Source organism: Poecilia mexicana, unplaced genomic scaffold, assembly GCF_051168715.1.
Source record: "Poecilia mexicana isolate PSO_F unplaced genomic scaffold, ASM5116871v1 scaffold_16, whole genome shotgun sequence".
In the NCBI taxonomy this organism is placed as follows: Eukaryota; Metazoa; Chordata; class Actinopteri; order Cyprinodontiformes; family Poeciliidae; genus Poecilia; species Poecilia mexicana.
Genome location: NW_028263385.1, coordinates 12,898,151 through 12,912,749, shown reverse-complemented (window position 1 = coordinate 12,912,749; position 14,599 = coordinate 12,898,151). Strand labels below are relative to the sequence as shown.

At 38.9% G+C, this 14,599-nt stretch overlaps 2 protein-coding genes across 2 annotated transcripts; both read right to left on the bottom strand.

Moving 5' to 3' along the window:
• Positions 1-5,111: 5,111 nt before the first annotated feature.
• Positions 5,112-8,426, bottom strand: LOC106927922 (uncharacterized). The gene is made up of 2 exons (XM_015003829.2): positions 7,202-8,426; positions 5,112-7,102 (listed from the first exon to the last, which is right to left on the bottom strand). The coding sequence occupies exons 1-2, from the start codon at positions 7,362-7,364 to the stop codon at positions 6,414-6,416; spliced, it is 852 nt and encodes a 283-aa protein (XP_014859315.1). The 5' UTR covers positions 7,365-8,426; the 3' UTR covers positions 5,112-6,413.
• Positions 8,427-8,571: 145 nt separating this feature from the next.
• Positions 8,572-14,031, bottom strand: tpi1b (triosephosphate isomerase 1b). Its single transcript, XM_015003828.2, has 7 exons — positions 13,818-14,031; positions 11,823-11,946; positions 11,627-11,711; positions 10,512-10,644; positions 10,316-10,401; positions 10,146-10,233; positions 8,572-9,228 (listed from the first exon to the last, which is right to left on the bottom strand). Exons 1-7 carry the CDS (start codon positions 13,924-13,926, stop codon positions 9,110-9,112), a joined length of 744 nt encoding a protein of 247 aa, XP_014859314.2. The 5' UTR covers positions 13,927-14,031; the 3' UTR covers positions 8,572-9,109.
• Positions 14,032-14,599: the final 568 nt, after the last annotated feature.

Genomic DNA, 14,599 nt, shown 5'->3' with positions numbered 1-14,599 from the left:
GAGGGGCGTTCGATATGCATGAGACCAGCAATTTTAGTGTTTCTGTTCATGATGATAGTATTGTTATTATGATTAATGTCGTCCGTTTGTTGATAATGATATAATTATATATACAACACATATTATTTGTATTATTTTTTTACATTTTCATGGTATGGCGGTCGGTTTTTATTTTTTATTTTCGATTTACCTTGTGAAACAAGATGCAAATGAGGGCAAAAGAAACAAAAAATCTGGGAATAAATTATAATCTCTTTTTTTGCTATAGTTTCCCGAGTCTTGGTGTGTGTTTCGGAGTTTTTGCCCCGTCTTTTGTTTTATACAAGTCATTCGTGCACAAAGCATATCAAATTCCTCCCACTCCTCCCCCTCTGCACCAGCCTCTCCCTCCGTCCCTCCATCCCTCCCTCTCTCGGGTGAGTGTAGCTAATAAGAGACACATGGGATGAGTGTGAGACATGGGAGGTGAGTCGCTCCAGTGAGCAGCAGCAGCAGCAGCAGCCACCCTGTAGAGCCAGCATTCCTGACTGCGCTGTAAAAAAGGAAAAAAGAAAGAAAAACGGAGAAAAGAGGGAAATTTGGGGAGAAGGAGAAACAAGGGAGGAGCTGAAAGGAGTGATTTACTGATGCTGCTGAAGGCTCAGGGTTATATGTGTGTGTGTGCGTGTGTGTGTGTGTGTCTGTGTGTGTGTGTGCGTGTGTGTGTGTGTGTCTGTGTGTGTGTGTGCGTGTGTGTGTGTGTGTGTGTGTGTGTGTGTGTGTGTGAGACCGACAGAGGAACCTCCTCCCTGCAGTTCTGCGGCCTTCGCTGCCGCCCCACAGATCACATTTATTGATACGTCTCAGAATCTGCAGCTCCATTCCTTCACGCTGCTGCTGCTGCTGCTGCTTCTGCTGCTGGGCGTCTCGTATTTTCTGTGGGGTTTGTGTCATTTAAAGTCACCTTGAAAAAGTGTGTCAACATAATGTAAAGCGCCTTCCTGCAGGACAGATCTCATTTTTACCCCCTCTGGTGAAATCACATCTGGGGTTTTATTCTTAGCACATCATCAGTCGTATTTTTTATTTTTTTTCCTCCGGTGTGGAGGAGGAGGTGAAAGTCAAAGACGTCGAATGTTTTTAAACACAAACGCTGGTCCAGATGCAAGGCAATCATCAGTGCCACAGTTGTTTATTTTCTGTTTAATCTTGTTGCGTCAGCTTCTTCTTTTCTGTACCTACAGCTCCATTTTTCAGATTGGACCCGGACCTGCATCCATTTAATCATCCTCTGCTTTTGCGTGTGTATAAAGCTCTGATCCAGAGTCAAAAGTTGAACAAGAAGAGCTCCGAGCAGCTGGAAAGACTTGATACTTTCTGTAGGAAAACAAACCTAAACATACAGCCAGAACTAGAGCAAAATGGCTGAAATCATATCTTAATTGGTCTAGTCAAAGTCCAAGTCTAAATCAAATTAAGAATCTTTAGCAATGCTTAAAAGCTGATGTTCACAGATGCTCACAATCTGATCTGACTGAAGTGTTTTGTAAAGAAGAATGGAAAGATTAAAAGCCAGCAGAGTCGTTACTATAAAAACAAAGTTCCTGCGGCGTTAAAAAGTCTGGAAAAGTGTTTATTTTTATATTTTGTACAAGTTTTAAAAAAAATAATAACTGAGAATTTTAAAAAGTTCATTCTTCCAGACTTTGCTATTCAATGATTTCAAACCAAACAGCTCACATTCATATTTATGGTACCAAATTTTGACTGATTGATAAATAAACTGATATAAATCAGATTACAGTAATTAATAATTAATTATTAATATCTAAAAGATAAAATCTTGAATCTGACCTCCATTTTCTGAAAATTGAGGAATAACAGAATAACTGACCTCTATTAACCTCAAACAGTTAATCCCACTCGCTGTCACAAGATGGTTTGGGGTTAATTTATTCTCTAAAATGGACCCAGTTAGACTGGAAACCTTGAACTGGAGTCAGTGTAGATGGCAAACAAATAAAAACAAATCCTGCATTTTGGAATGAAGGAATCATAGATCAAACTAGACATAACACAGAGGATTAGCACTTAATCTGGGATAATCCAGTCCTCAATTGGAAACATTACACCATTTATCTAATAATATAAGTTGCTCAATAAGTGAAAAATTGGTGAAATATAATTTTACCACATGGATGAATTGAAAGCTAGCTTCCATGCTGTGTTGCTTCAAGGGTTTAGGGGCAAAAAAAATATGTTTTCAAATTAAATATCAATAATGACACAAAAAATAATCTGGGAATGAGTATCTAAACTTTTGAAGAGGAAACTTTGTATTAATCTTGTGCAAAATATCGACTCACTATAACAGCTGAATACATAATCAGTTCACAGTTAGCAGGTTTTATTCAACAACGCAGCCTGTCCACTGTTTTCCACTTTGTGCTTCTCTTTCAATAAAATAAAATACTAAAATGTGGTTGAAATGTGACAAAACTCTGATTGCTTTTGCAAGCTTGTTTACATGCTCACTTCCTTGCTTCTTGCACATCCCATGTTTTTGTTTTGTTAGTTACTCAAGCCAAGAGAACAGCAGCTCTACAGCCACAGATTCAGTCCATTAATTTTTTTCTGTTGTTAATTTTTAGCGGTGCGTTACTGAGCCAGTGAAGCTGCGCTAACCAATATGTCTGCAAAGTTTCTGGTGAATTTTAACATCAAACTCTTTACGACGCAATAATTATTTGAGAGAAGTGAGGAAAACATCGAAGCTGATGTCATGGCAATATTTGCCATTTCATTGTTTTCTAATCTGGTCTTGCATTCTCGCATGTTTTCGGAAAAAGATTTGCAGTATTTTACTTCAGTTTCACTTTAATTATGCATAAATGTTACAGATACAGACAGTTGGAAATGTTCAAAACACATTATTTATCTGGTATCAATTAAATCCTATAAAAAAAAAAACAACAAAAAACAAACATCTCTGGGTTGAAAACACAGCACTAAAAAATGTTTTGCTCAAGCATCTGGTCTCAACATGTGACTTTCATTTGTGCAAATCAAACAAGTCCAGCCATTAGGATCTGTCTTTTATTATAAGATAATTAAAGTCACACTTTTACAGCTTCCATGGCCAGTGCTGTTAACATGACACACCAATTAAAACGTTTTCCGCAGAAGCTTGAATAGTCTTGGTCCAAATTTCCAGAGAGGGGAAGAAATCACAAGTTTTTACATTTTATGCCAGTGAATCTTAAAGTTATAAGAAGAAGAAAACAAAAAAGAAACAGGAGCAAATAAATTAGAAAAAATAAAATAATGTCCAAACTTTTTGTCTTAAGGGCTGAAATCGTTGGGTCAAAAGTGCTGACCGGCCAAGAAAATAAAAGTAAAAACAAAAAGGTAAAATCAAGCAAATTAAGTAGTTAATTTTTTTTTCTGTAGATCCAGAAATGTAAACATTTTTTGCATCAAATAGTTTTTTTGTTTGTTTGTTTGTTTTATTTGGCAGGACTTGGGTCACTTTCTGTCAAAAACATTTTTTATGTTTATCCAAGTTTGATAAATTAGTTTGGACAAGGCAACAAAATCTCTTGGTTCTATTTATTATAAAAATATTAATTCTTTGTCTTGTTGTTATAACTTTAACCTTATTATAAATAAAAGTCTCCATCTGCATCAAAATCAGTCCACAGGCCACAAAAAATGGGAAAATGTCTTGATTTAAGTCAAGTTATCTGCTAATGAAACAAGTATTTTTTTTATCAACGTTAAAGAATTAATAACTTAAAAGAAACTCCTTTATCTTGCTGTAAAGCTACTTGTAAGTCATTGCAAGAGCACCAAGATATTTGCATTATAAACTAAAATAACTTGTTAAGGTTTTGTGTTTTTGCAGTGTTAACATTGTCGCTGCAGCTAAAAGGTTGTAGGTTCCAATCCCAGAGTTTTTTCTGCAGTTTGCACATTCTTTGTCTAAAGTGTGGATTCTCTCTGGTTTCTCTGTTAACCTGAAATAGATACATATCATGATTTTTATGTGTTAGAGATTTATTTAGGTTTCTGTTTTGGTCATTTCTTCATTGTTCTTTTGCTTTATTTTAATTTACTCCCTGTATTACTTTCTGTTTACTGTTTATGTCAATTTTATTTTTCCCTCTTTATTTCTCTCTGCTTTGTTTATTTTCCACCTTTAGCTCAGCCTCCCTTCTTCACAGCAGTTTGAATTCATTCCTCTCTTTTTAACTTTCCTTTAAGGATCAGATTTAAAACATATTTTGCTTTCATCATTTTTTTTCCCCATAAAAAAAAAAAATCATTTTTGGATTTCTCTTTGCCACAGATCGTCTGGCATCCAGATACTTCAGTAAACATATTTATCCTGATGACTGATCGGTTCCGATGTGTCGCTCTGGCACTCGGAGAGCGAAGCTGGTGTTCATTAATGCAGAAAGAAAACGACTGGATGGAAAGATCTGCAGGAAGAAAAGGAGAAACTCAGGGACAGCTGGCTTGTTTTTGGAACATCTTTCAGTTTTTAATCACAGAAGTTTGAATTGTGTTACAACAAATTTAAACTACATCCTTAATTTTGGATCAAAATACTTTAACTTTGTCATATTTTGTCACATCAACATAAAATGTATTTATTGTTTGTTTTTGTGACAAACCAACACTAAATAATGCATAGTTGTGAATTTACTTTAAATATTTAATATTATTGTCTGATTATTAAGGTATTTTTTACTGAATTGAATCACAATTTGGTTTAATTACATTTGCACACAGAGCCAGGTTGTCTTTTGTAGATTGTTTTCACTAATACATTTTAAAAATGCATTTATTCAGGTTATCTTTTATATTTTCTGAAGAAAAACAATGAGTGAATCGATGGATGATTCACATTTAAAATTTTAAATGTGACATAAACAAAGAGAAGGAATCTTTAAGGGTTTTCGCAGCAGAATGAGAACACTGACATTTTCACTGAGAAAATAACAGATTATATTAACTCTGCCAAATTCTTCAGATTCATAAGATATTATGAATGGAAAGCTGCTAATGCCCCCTACAGGCGCAACGTGGGATGTTCTTTTTAATCTGAAGCATGAAAAGGAGATAAAAGATGAAGAATGACTTTTAATTTTTATTCTGAAACGATACATGTACCGTACGTGACGTAAAAATGTTAATTTTACACAATCAGCTTGCTATTAATTATGAATTTATACAAGTCTTAATGGGATCCAGGCATATTCAGTACTACATACAGTAAATCACACTTTACTAACATTCCGAACACCAGCTATTTAGTTTATGATTAATTCATACGCGGTCATGTAACTGAAGTATAACTACGCCTTTAAAGGTGCAGTATGTAACTTTTATGTAAAAAATGTTTTTACACATTTGTTGAAATTATCATTATGTTGTGACAATATAAGAAATTTAATGTTCCTCCTAGTACTAACTTCAGAAATACACAGCTCAGTCCGAAACAACCAATAAGAGCTAGGAGGAGGGTCTAAGCACTGTCAATCAGGCTGTGGAGGGTGTAACATGCTGCTTTCACCCTCCCTCTTGCTCTGTGCTACGCTACGGCTAGTTCACAAAAACAAACCCCGACATGAATGCTATAGCTAGTTAGTATGGCCACCGTTGGTGAGTTGTTGTTCCGCCATCAGCACATTTAGTAGCGTGTACATGAGAGTGATTGACAGCACTAAGGCCTTTGTCCTGGCTCTGATTGGTCGTTTTTGACTGGGAACAGCTTGATTTATTCACATTATCTGTCTGACACCATACTTTCATGACATCATTACAGTTTTAATAAATATGGAAAATAATTTATTTTTACAAATGTTGGACAACTTTTATAAAAAAATTTGGTTACACGTTTATTGTAACCAATAAACGTCGTGATAGCTTGGTATGAGATAGATGATCTGAAAAATGTAGCTCCTCTGCCTCCTAGCTAACTATAAACAGCCAATCAGAGAAAGGAGGCGGGGATTAGCGCTGTCAATCACAATCTCATGCGACTCATCCTCCCACCACCTAGCTCTGTGCTACCTCAGCTAGCATAGCATGTTGTGAATGCTCAGCCTTGTTAGCATAGCCACGGATAAACGTTTTTTTTTTTTTTCTGTGAAAGTAAGCTGTTTCTCCTCCATTGACATACTTAGCAGCATTGTTTGAAAGCGCTAAGACCCGCCTCTTGGCTCTGATTGGTTGTTTTTGGTCGGGGGGGGGGGCGGGGGGGCATCCATTTCTTCAGACAGCAAAAGTAGATCAGGAGATCATCGATTTTTTTTTTCACAGACGATCTCATAACAAACTGTCATGACATAGTTATAGTTTTAACAAATACATAAAAAAAACATTGTTCTTTTTAATAAAAGTCACATACTGCAGCTTTAATGCGGACCTCATACTTGCACATTATCACTCTTGTGAACGCTTCTCACATGTCTGCCTAGAGACTCCATCCATTTAAAGGACTTTCCACAGAAGGCGCATATATATCGCTTCCCCTCGGTGTGAATGGTCTGGTGTCTGTTCAGGGCGCTGGTGGTGATGAAGGTCTTCCTGCAGATGTCACACATGTAGGGCCTCTCGCCCGTGTGCGTCCTGATGTGGGCCGCCAGGTGGGAGCAGTTGGTGAAGCGCTTCTCACACACGGAGCAGATGTAGGGCCTGTCTCTGCTCTCGTCGCCGCTGCTGTTCCCCCCGCCGTTGTTGCTGCTGCTGAGAAACTGCTGGAAGTGCAGCGCCTGCTCATGCAGAGTGGTCGGCAGGCCGGTGTGGGGTGAGATGAACTCCTGCGCCTCTGATTCCGGGTCGTCTTGGTTCTCAGCGGAGTCGTGGATCATCCAGAAGTGCCGCTTGGGAGCGTCTCCCCGCGGCTGCTCCTGCTTCTCTTTGACCTGTGAGGTCTCTGGGAGCTCCTGATCAACGCAGCAGACTTCATCCTCTTCCTCCCCTCCCTGCTGCTGCTCCTCCTCATGGACAGCAGCCACTGCAGGGGGTGACTGATGGGGCTGGACAGAAGGAGAAGCAGAAGGAGGGGGAGGAGAATGCAGCTGCTCGGATTCAAGATAATTGTCCGATTCAGGCTCTACAAAACGAAAACACGCCACAGCAATTTCATTTTAACACACTTTAACACCAAGTTGCATGGCACATGGTTTCCAGGAGAATTATACCAAGAAAATACCTGAATGGAGGAGCTTCAGCTGCATCCTGAGCTGCCTGATTTCTAAATCTTTGGAGCGTAAAATCTCTTCCTGGTACACCGCTATTGTCTTCTCCACGGCTCCTAAAATCTCCTCCGCCACCGCGGAAAGTCTCTCGTTGAGGAAAACTCTAAGAGGCAGCATTTTCCTGAAAAGGCTGGAGGATCTTAGCGGTGATTGAAAACGGATTTCTGCGGGTCCATGAACGTCACGCTTCGCTTGTAAACACTGACGTGAAACGGAGAGTCACGTCAAGATGTGGAACGTGAAAACACTGCCGCCCCCTGGTGGGCTGGAGGGGGAAAAAATGAAATTCAAAAATACTTTATTGATCCCAAAGGGAAATTAAATGTTGTTTCTCATTTAATTAAAGAGCTGAAGTGGGTAGAGTAACCAAAAAATGTACTCAAGTAAAATGTAGCCATTTAAGATATTACTGAATAAAAAGTAATTTAATATTTTAAAAATACATCATCAGATGGACAAAAATATAAAGTTAAGAGGAAATTTTGGTATTTTACTGATAAAAATGACAATTCATATTAACAAAAAAATTAAAAATCAAGCAAAAGAAAAAAAAAATCCAAATCAGTTTCTGTCAATATAAAACGTATACAACTTTAACTAAAACTTCAAGTGTGTGTATTTAACTTGTGAATTTTTTGGTTAAAATATGTCTGATCTTCATTCAGTGAAGTTACTCACAGTCAGTAGATTATCAAGAAATTTTACTCAAATAAAAGTGGAGACACTTAATAAAATTACTCAAGTAAAAGCAAGAACTACAGTGTAGTAAAAGTACTCCTAAAAGGAAAAATATATTACAGAAATGACTTAATGCGTTTTGGGCAAAACTTGAATACAACCAACAAATAATTAAATAGTACAACTCCACCCTCAAAGTGATTTTCTATCTATATCTATAAATAAAACATAATGTAAATACATATATTTATCTTGTACAGTGAAGTTATAAGCTAGACAAAGATGATAGGAAAGTAAACTATAAATTCATTCTACATAATCAAGCTTTAAGTTGCATTTTTAAATATTCTGGGATAAAATAAACATTTTCTATACAATAATTCACTTAAAAACACCACAGTAACAGTATTTAATTCATATTTGTTCGCTGTTTCTTGCTTCAGTCTTAGGATAAAAATAGCAGTGGAGTCCTTCGGGGTATTGTCAGTTCTGTAATTAGACACTCTCTACTCAACATGTCAGGAATATCAGCCCCTCTGCTTTCATAGTAATACAGCGTACAGACAAGGAGTTCTTTTAAATTATCTTTAATCATTTCTAAATATTTAATTAGAAAGTCAAGGTAGAAGTCAAAACAGAGACAAAGTATCCTTGAAACCGTTTATTAGAATATTTCCGTATAGTTTTCCCTTCTAATTGTGGATCATAACACAATACAGCCAATGTGTTAATGGACACTTTTCTCTCTGCAAAATGAGTGAAAAAAAAAGGATCATGCACGTCTACAGTGAGGGGAAAAAGCCACAGATCTTCACAATCACACAAAGAGACACCAGAGAAAAAAAACATACCGACAAGAACGGCGACACAGTTTATCCTAAAAACAATTACAGAAGAAGTTCGTAAACCTTTCAAGTCAAGGCAGGGGACCGCGCGTCCACATCTGGTAGTCAGCTTGAGCACTTTGTGTGGAGGTCAGGTTCGCACGCAGGCCGTTCTCAGTAGACTCATCAGTGCAGCACCAGTGCATCTGTCAGCCTGTCCCTTTTTTCTTTATGGGAAAATATACCAAAAGATAAAAAAGGAGGAAAAAACCGAGGGAATGACGACATTACACAAATGGTTTGAACAGAGAGCGCAGGGAAGAAGCACTGCGAGTTGAGGGAGCCGATCTGGTTGGGTCTTTACGCCTTGGCATTGATGATGTCGATGAACTCCGGCTTGAGGGAGGCTCCACCCACCAGGAAACCGTCCACGTCCTTCTGGGAGGCGAGTTCCTTACAGGTACCACCAGTTACTGAACCTGAGAAGCAGCATTGATGCATTAGGAGGATAATATGCAACAATTACACATTATTGTGATTTACATCCGGAAATTTCATGCACGCGCACAACGCTGGAGGGCAAAAAGACAATTCTTTTACGTCCCATATGTAGCAGCGCTGCAGTGGTAGAACAAATCCGTTAACAAAATGAAACCTGGAGATGCACATATTACCAATTTAATCCACAACAAAGGGAAAAATAATGCAGAAAAATCGTTGAACAGCAACTCAAAACTACTCGTATTTTTTTTTCCTCACGCTATACACAAACCTGTCGCCATAGCAACTGATTGACAACAGCTTCACGGGTGCATCAGGATTCAACACACACACACACACACACAAAAAAAACATTTCCCACACAAAGAACAGATCATTGAGTCTGTCACAGTTTTATGTTTTCAGCTTTGATGTTTATTTTCAGATTATTAATAAGTGATCGTGGCTGATTAGTTAATTTAAACACCCAGTCTGCTGATGGTCAGTCAGAAAGCTGGTGTGTGGGTCGGCTTTTTTTTTTTTAACTGAACCTAAACACACCAAATTCCACAGCACACCTACATGTTAAGGTTGTCAAAGTCAAGCTAGCATAACTTATAACTTCCCTCTCCTGCCATTTCTCATTTTTAAATGAAAACTTTTTATTGACCAGTGAAATGCGATACCCTTAGACATAGTTTTCTAGTTATAGTGTTGACAATTAGTAGCAAAGCACTGCGTTCCTTTTTCTTTTACACATCAGGCGCAATATATTGACAGCTAAAACCAAAGCTAGTCATCTAGTCATCGTCAGAGAGAAGTTTTTCGCCCTCCAGCAGGGAAATGGGGCGGGATCTTATGCGTGTGACGTCACAACTTGTCAATAACTTTTTCAATTATAATTCAGACAGCTCACCTCCATAGATGATCCTCACAGAGTTGGCTACAGCTTCAGACACGTTGGTCTTCAGCCACTCTCTCAGTTTCTCATGAACTTCCTGAGCCTGAGGTATCACACAGAAATCGTGTTTGAAGCCACACAGCTCGGCCCTCGGTGGGGAAACATTCAGCTTTTCCAATATTTACCTGCTGTGGAGACGCAGTCTTCCCGGTGCCAATAGCCCACACAGGCTCATAAGCAAGCACAACCTTGCTCCAGTCCTTTACGTTGTCTGTCAATGAGATAAGACTTGGTATTGTGCAAGCAGACATATTTCCAAACCCTCCCTCTCTATCTGAACACAAGTTGCACCACTCAGACTCTGTCCTGGAAGCTGCATACCTGCAATGACTTTGGTCTGGGCAAACACCACCTTCTCCGTGATGCCTCCCTCCCTCTCATCCAGCTTCTCGCCGATGCAGGCGATCACGCCGAGACCACTCTCCAGAGCATGAGCAGTCTTTTGACCAATCAGCTAATGACCCAGGAAAAAAGAAAAACAAAAGAAAGTAGAATTAGGCTATCACTTAGGGCTTCCCCCGGTGTACAATAAGCCTGGCGGGCCACCAGGCTTTATTTGCCCCCCCCCCACCAGGCTAAGGGTTGTTTGTTCACTTTAAATACGCTTTTTTATAGACCAGTAGTAGTGGCAGTAAACACAGATTAAGCTACATATAGCTGACACATTGAACAAATTATGATGCTGCTCGTGCACATCTGAATTTTTGTAACTTTTAACATTTTTTAAACACAAAACATGGCTGGCTGCTGGTGGATTGCCCTAGCATCCCCATCACTGGGTTTAGCAGGTTTTCTGTCAGACAACGCGACCTGCATGCACAGAAGAACGTTAGTATCACACAGCAGCCAAAGTTATTCGGCAATGGAGTCGACAGTAATCGTCCCAAAATCATTACGAGACAAAGGAAGCAAATTAAAATAAAACAACTAATAGCAACTGCCTTTTGTGGAGCTTTGACTGGAATTTCTGTTTGGAACAAAAAATTGATCCAATTGTGATTTGACGCGTTTTTGTGAGATGAGTTCTTTCATAATCATAATTTTGAGCCATTTTTTACGTCCTGATTTACATCAAACTTTTTCTGGTGCAGAATTCTTAAATTAAGTGACTGTTCAGACTCCAAACGTTTTGAACATGATCAGATATGTATCCAAATTAGTTCCATTTGTAGAAGTGGGGCAAATCAGATCTTTTTTGGGGTGACAATATCGGAATTGTGTCAGTTAAATTGCAGTGAAAAAGCCAGATATAGTTCTGGCTGTTTCATTGCCAGACCTATATCTAGCTGTGAAAAAGGCAGATATAGGCTTTTTCACTGCCTATAGCTATGAAAAAGCTACATTCACACAGCATTTGCCTGCATTTAAATTAAATTAGTCTTGAATTTAAATGCTACAAGTCTAAACTATAAGCAAGTCAGACATGATCATCTTACCTCATCGCTCTCGCCGAAGACGTGGCGCCGCTCGGAGTGTCCCAGGATAACCCAGTTCACGCCGCAGTCCTTGATCATCGCAGGGCTGCAGGTGGGAAAATGGTCAGGACCATAAAAGCTCTGCTGAGCATTAAAGCTCAGGAAAATGGAGCATTAAAGCTCTCCTGAAGAAAATCAACTGGTTTCTTCTTTTTACCTAATCTCCCCAGTGAAGGCACCCTTGGGAACTTTGTAGCAGTTCTGAGCCGCCACACCGAACTTGGCATCCAGTTTGGACCTGGCGAAGTCCAGATAGATGGATGGAGCGCCGCACACCACCTCTGTTAAAACAGAAAACACAAGTTTATAATCCATAATATGCAATACAAAGTAGCACTGTTGCTCTTCCCTACCTATTGATGCACACTGTCAATCACCTGGCTAAAAAAAAAAGAAAAGGAACTGCGACATGTTTCCCTTGCCAAGTTCATTTGTTTGGAAACATTTCAAGCTAGCAGCTGAGCAATGAGCTTTTGAAAATCAAAATTAAAGATACATTAGAGGGATATCTTTTCATGCATTACTGGTGATAATCCAGTAAAGTCTTCATTTAATGTTGAAGACACCCTGTGGATTAAGAATAGTGTTTTTTTTAATACAACATGTAACAGATTGGGACAAATGTGCTGCGGGTTCTTTGACAGAGGTAGCAGCTATTATTGCAACAGAAAATAAAGGAACATTATCTCCATTTATGAATCAAAGTACACCCCTAAACTTCACTGGATTGTTTTTTTCATTAACGAAGCGCATCAAGGTTAATTCAATTATTGACCAAAAACTGTAGAAGTTCTTTCAGGAGTAGTTTTTTCATATTTAATCAGTTAGCCGTCCATTACAGGCAGAGGATGACTGGCTTATTTAGACAAACTGGTACATCTCTAATTAAAAACAAAAGTAACTAAATTATTAAAGCTTTACAAGTACTAATACTTACAGAAATTTAGTGATTAATATATAAACCTCAATCTGGAGAAAACCCTCACACCATTTTTAGAATGTGACAATGCATTTGGACATCAGTTTTCAACAATTTAATGTTGTGCTTAAGATGATTACAAAATACATTTAAACAAAGATTACAATACAGTTAATACTCTGCAGCACTTTTCTTCCAGCAGCCTGCATGGGACAAGCAGAGTACAGTAAAGTAAAGACACTGACATTCACAATGTAACTGTATCTTTGGGGTTAGGAGGATCTATATTAGACGCTGCATGTTATTATTGGTTTGGTAAAAGGTCATTTGTCCTGAGCTGGAGTCATCTGCATTAAAGGTCTGAGTTCAGCCTCTAAAAGGTCACCAAGGGGTTTGCATTCTGCACAGGCCGAAGACTGGTCTGGAGCCCTGAGGTTAAAAGTCAAACTAGTAAAAATAACCAGAGAGAGGAGAATAATTTGGGGGGAAATTATAGAAATTTGACAGATTGGCTCTGAAAAGGTGGATTTATTTGGGGAGCAAAGTCCAAACAGAGTGAGTGACACTTGTTGGACTCAATAATAGAGTTGCATAACGTAGAGCTGCAAGAGGGACTGACTGACATTCAGTTCCTCTGTCTGGTTTGTCTCCAGACTGCAGGCAGCAACAACGCAGACGGCGCATTCAAGTCGCGATGGGAAGAAAAAAATCCGAAGGCAAAAATTGTATAAAAGTATCCACTATGAAAGTATGAAAGCACTTATGTTACTTAAAATACCCATAACTGTGCTTTTTGTTGCACTTTCGGTGCTAGGATTACAGCTAAAAGGCCACGACCCATGTCAAATGACGTGAGCCACCAGTTGAACCTGAACGCACCCCAGCAGTTGCAGAGACTACGTGCTTCTGCACGCGCACACCCACCGCCGACATGACGGCGGTAGCCCTCTGTGTCCTTCATCAGTGTCTCCTCACGACTTTCACCCTCTAATCTAGAGCCATAAAAGCTGAAACAAAGACTTTATCTATCATTAAGTGTAAAATATTACAGAGGAGGATATTTGTGATGCTAAAAGTCTTAACCGATTCATTGAATGACCGAGCTGTTTCCGAAGTAAAATTGGCCAGTTACACGAATTCAATTCTTTCGGGGTTGTTCAAACCTTAAAATAAAGGAAAGTGTCCAAATTCAAAGAGGAAATTGTGTAACTGTTGTAAAAAATCTCCACGTACCGACATTGGGGTCCACCTTGCCACTATTCAGGGTCTGGATGAGTTCCCCGAGGCTTTTCTTGTCGCCGTTCATTTTCCAGTTGCCACCGACGAAGAATTTCCTGCTCATGTTTGCGGATTTGTTTTGCAAGACTTTACTAGGAAAATGAAAAAAAAAAATGACTGAAAGGCACAGTCCTTCTTGTCTGGGGCGAAAGAGCGAACGATAGAGGGCAGCTCGGGGTATTTATGAAGACGGAAATCCTGACTCCTCCTCTCATGTAGGCGGATTGGTTCGTGTGACAGGACGTCCGTGAACGCATCTTCCATAGATCAGAGGCGAGGAAGGGGAAAGAGGGAAAGTCACGGTGCGTTCAAGTACCGTGTGAAAACATCATGTCGCAAAACTCTTACAGAAATCCATGTCAATAAATAAACACATAACCAGGAACTAGGACAGCGACCAGTTTCTAGTTGCTGAATTAACTTAACAGACTAAATTTATTTTGGACCTACAGTGTCACAGCTATTTTCTTACATGGGTGAATCTTGCATTTAAGCCATCTAACGTTTTTATGTTTCATTAGCTGCTGCTTCGAAGATGTCAAGCAAATGTCTGGAATGGTTTTATTTTGTTGTATTTTTAAACAAGCAATCAAATGCAACTTCATTGAACTCCAATGAGTCACTCCATATACTGCCACCTGCTGGCCAATAAATATAAATTATCAATATTCATTGAGGCATATCCCATATTGTGACGCTAGAGGGCGTTCTTCCATAAATCTTGCACCTCTGAGTTG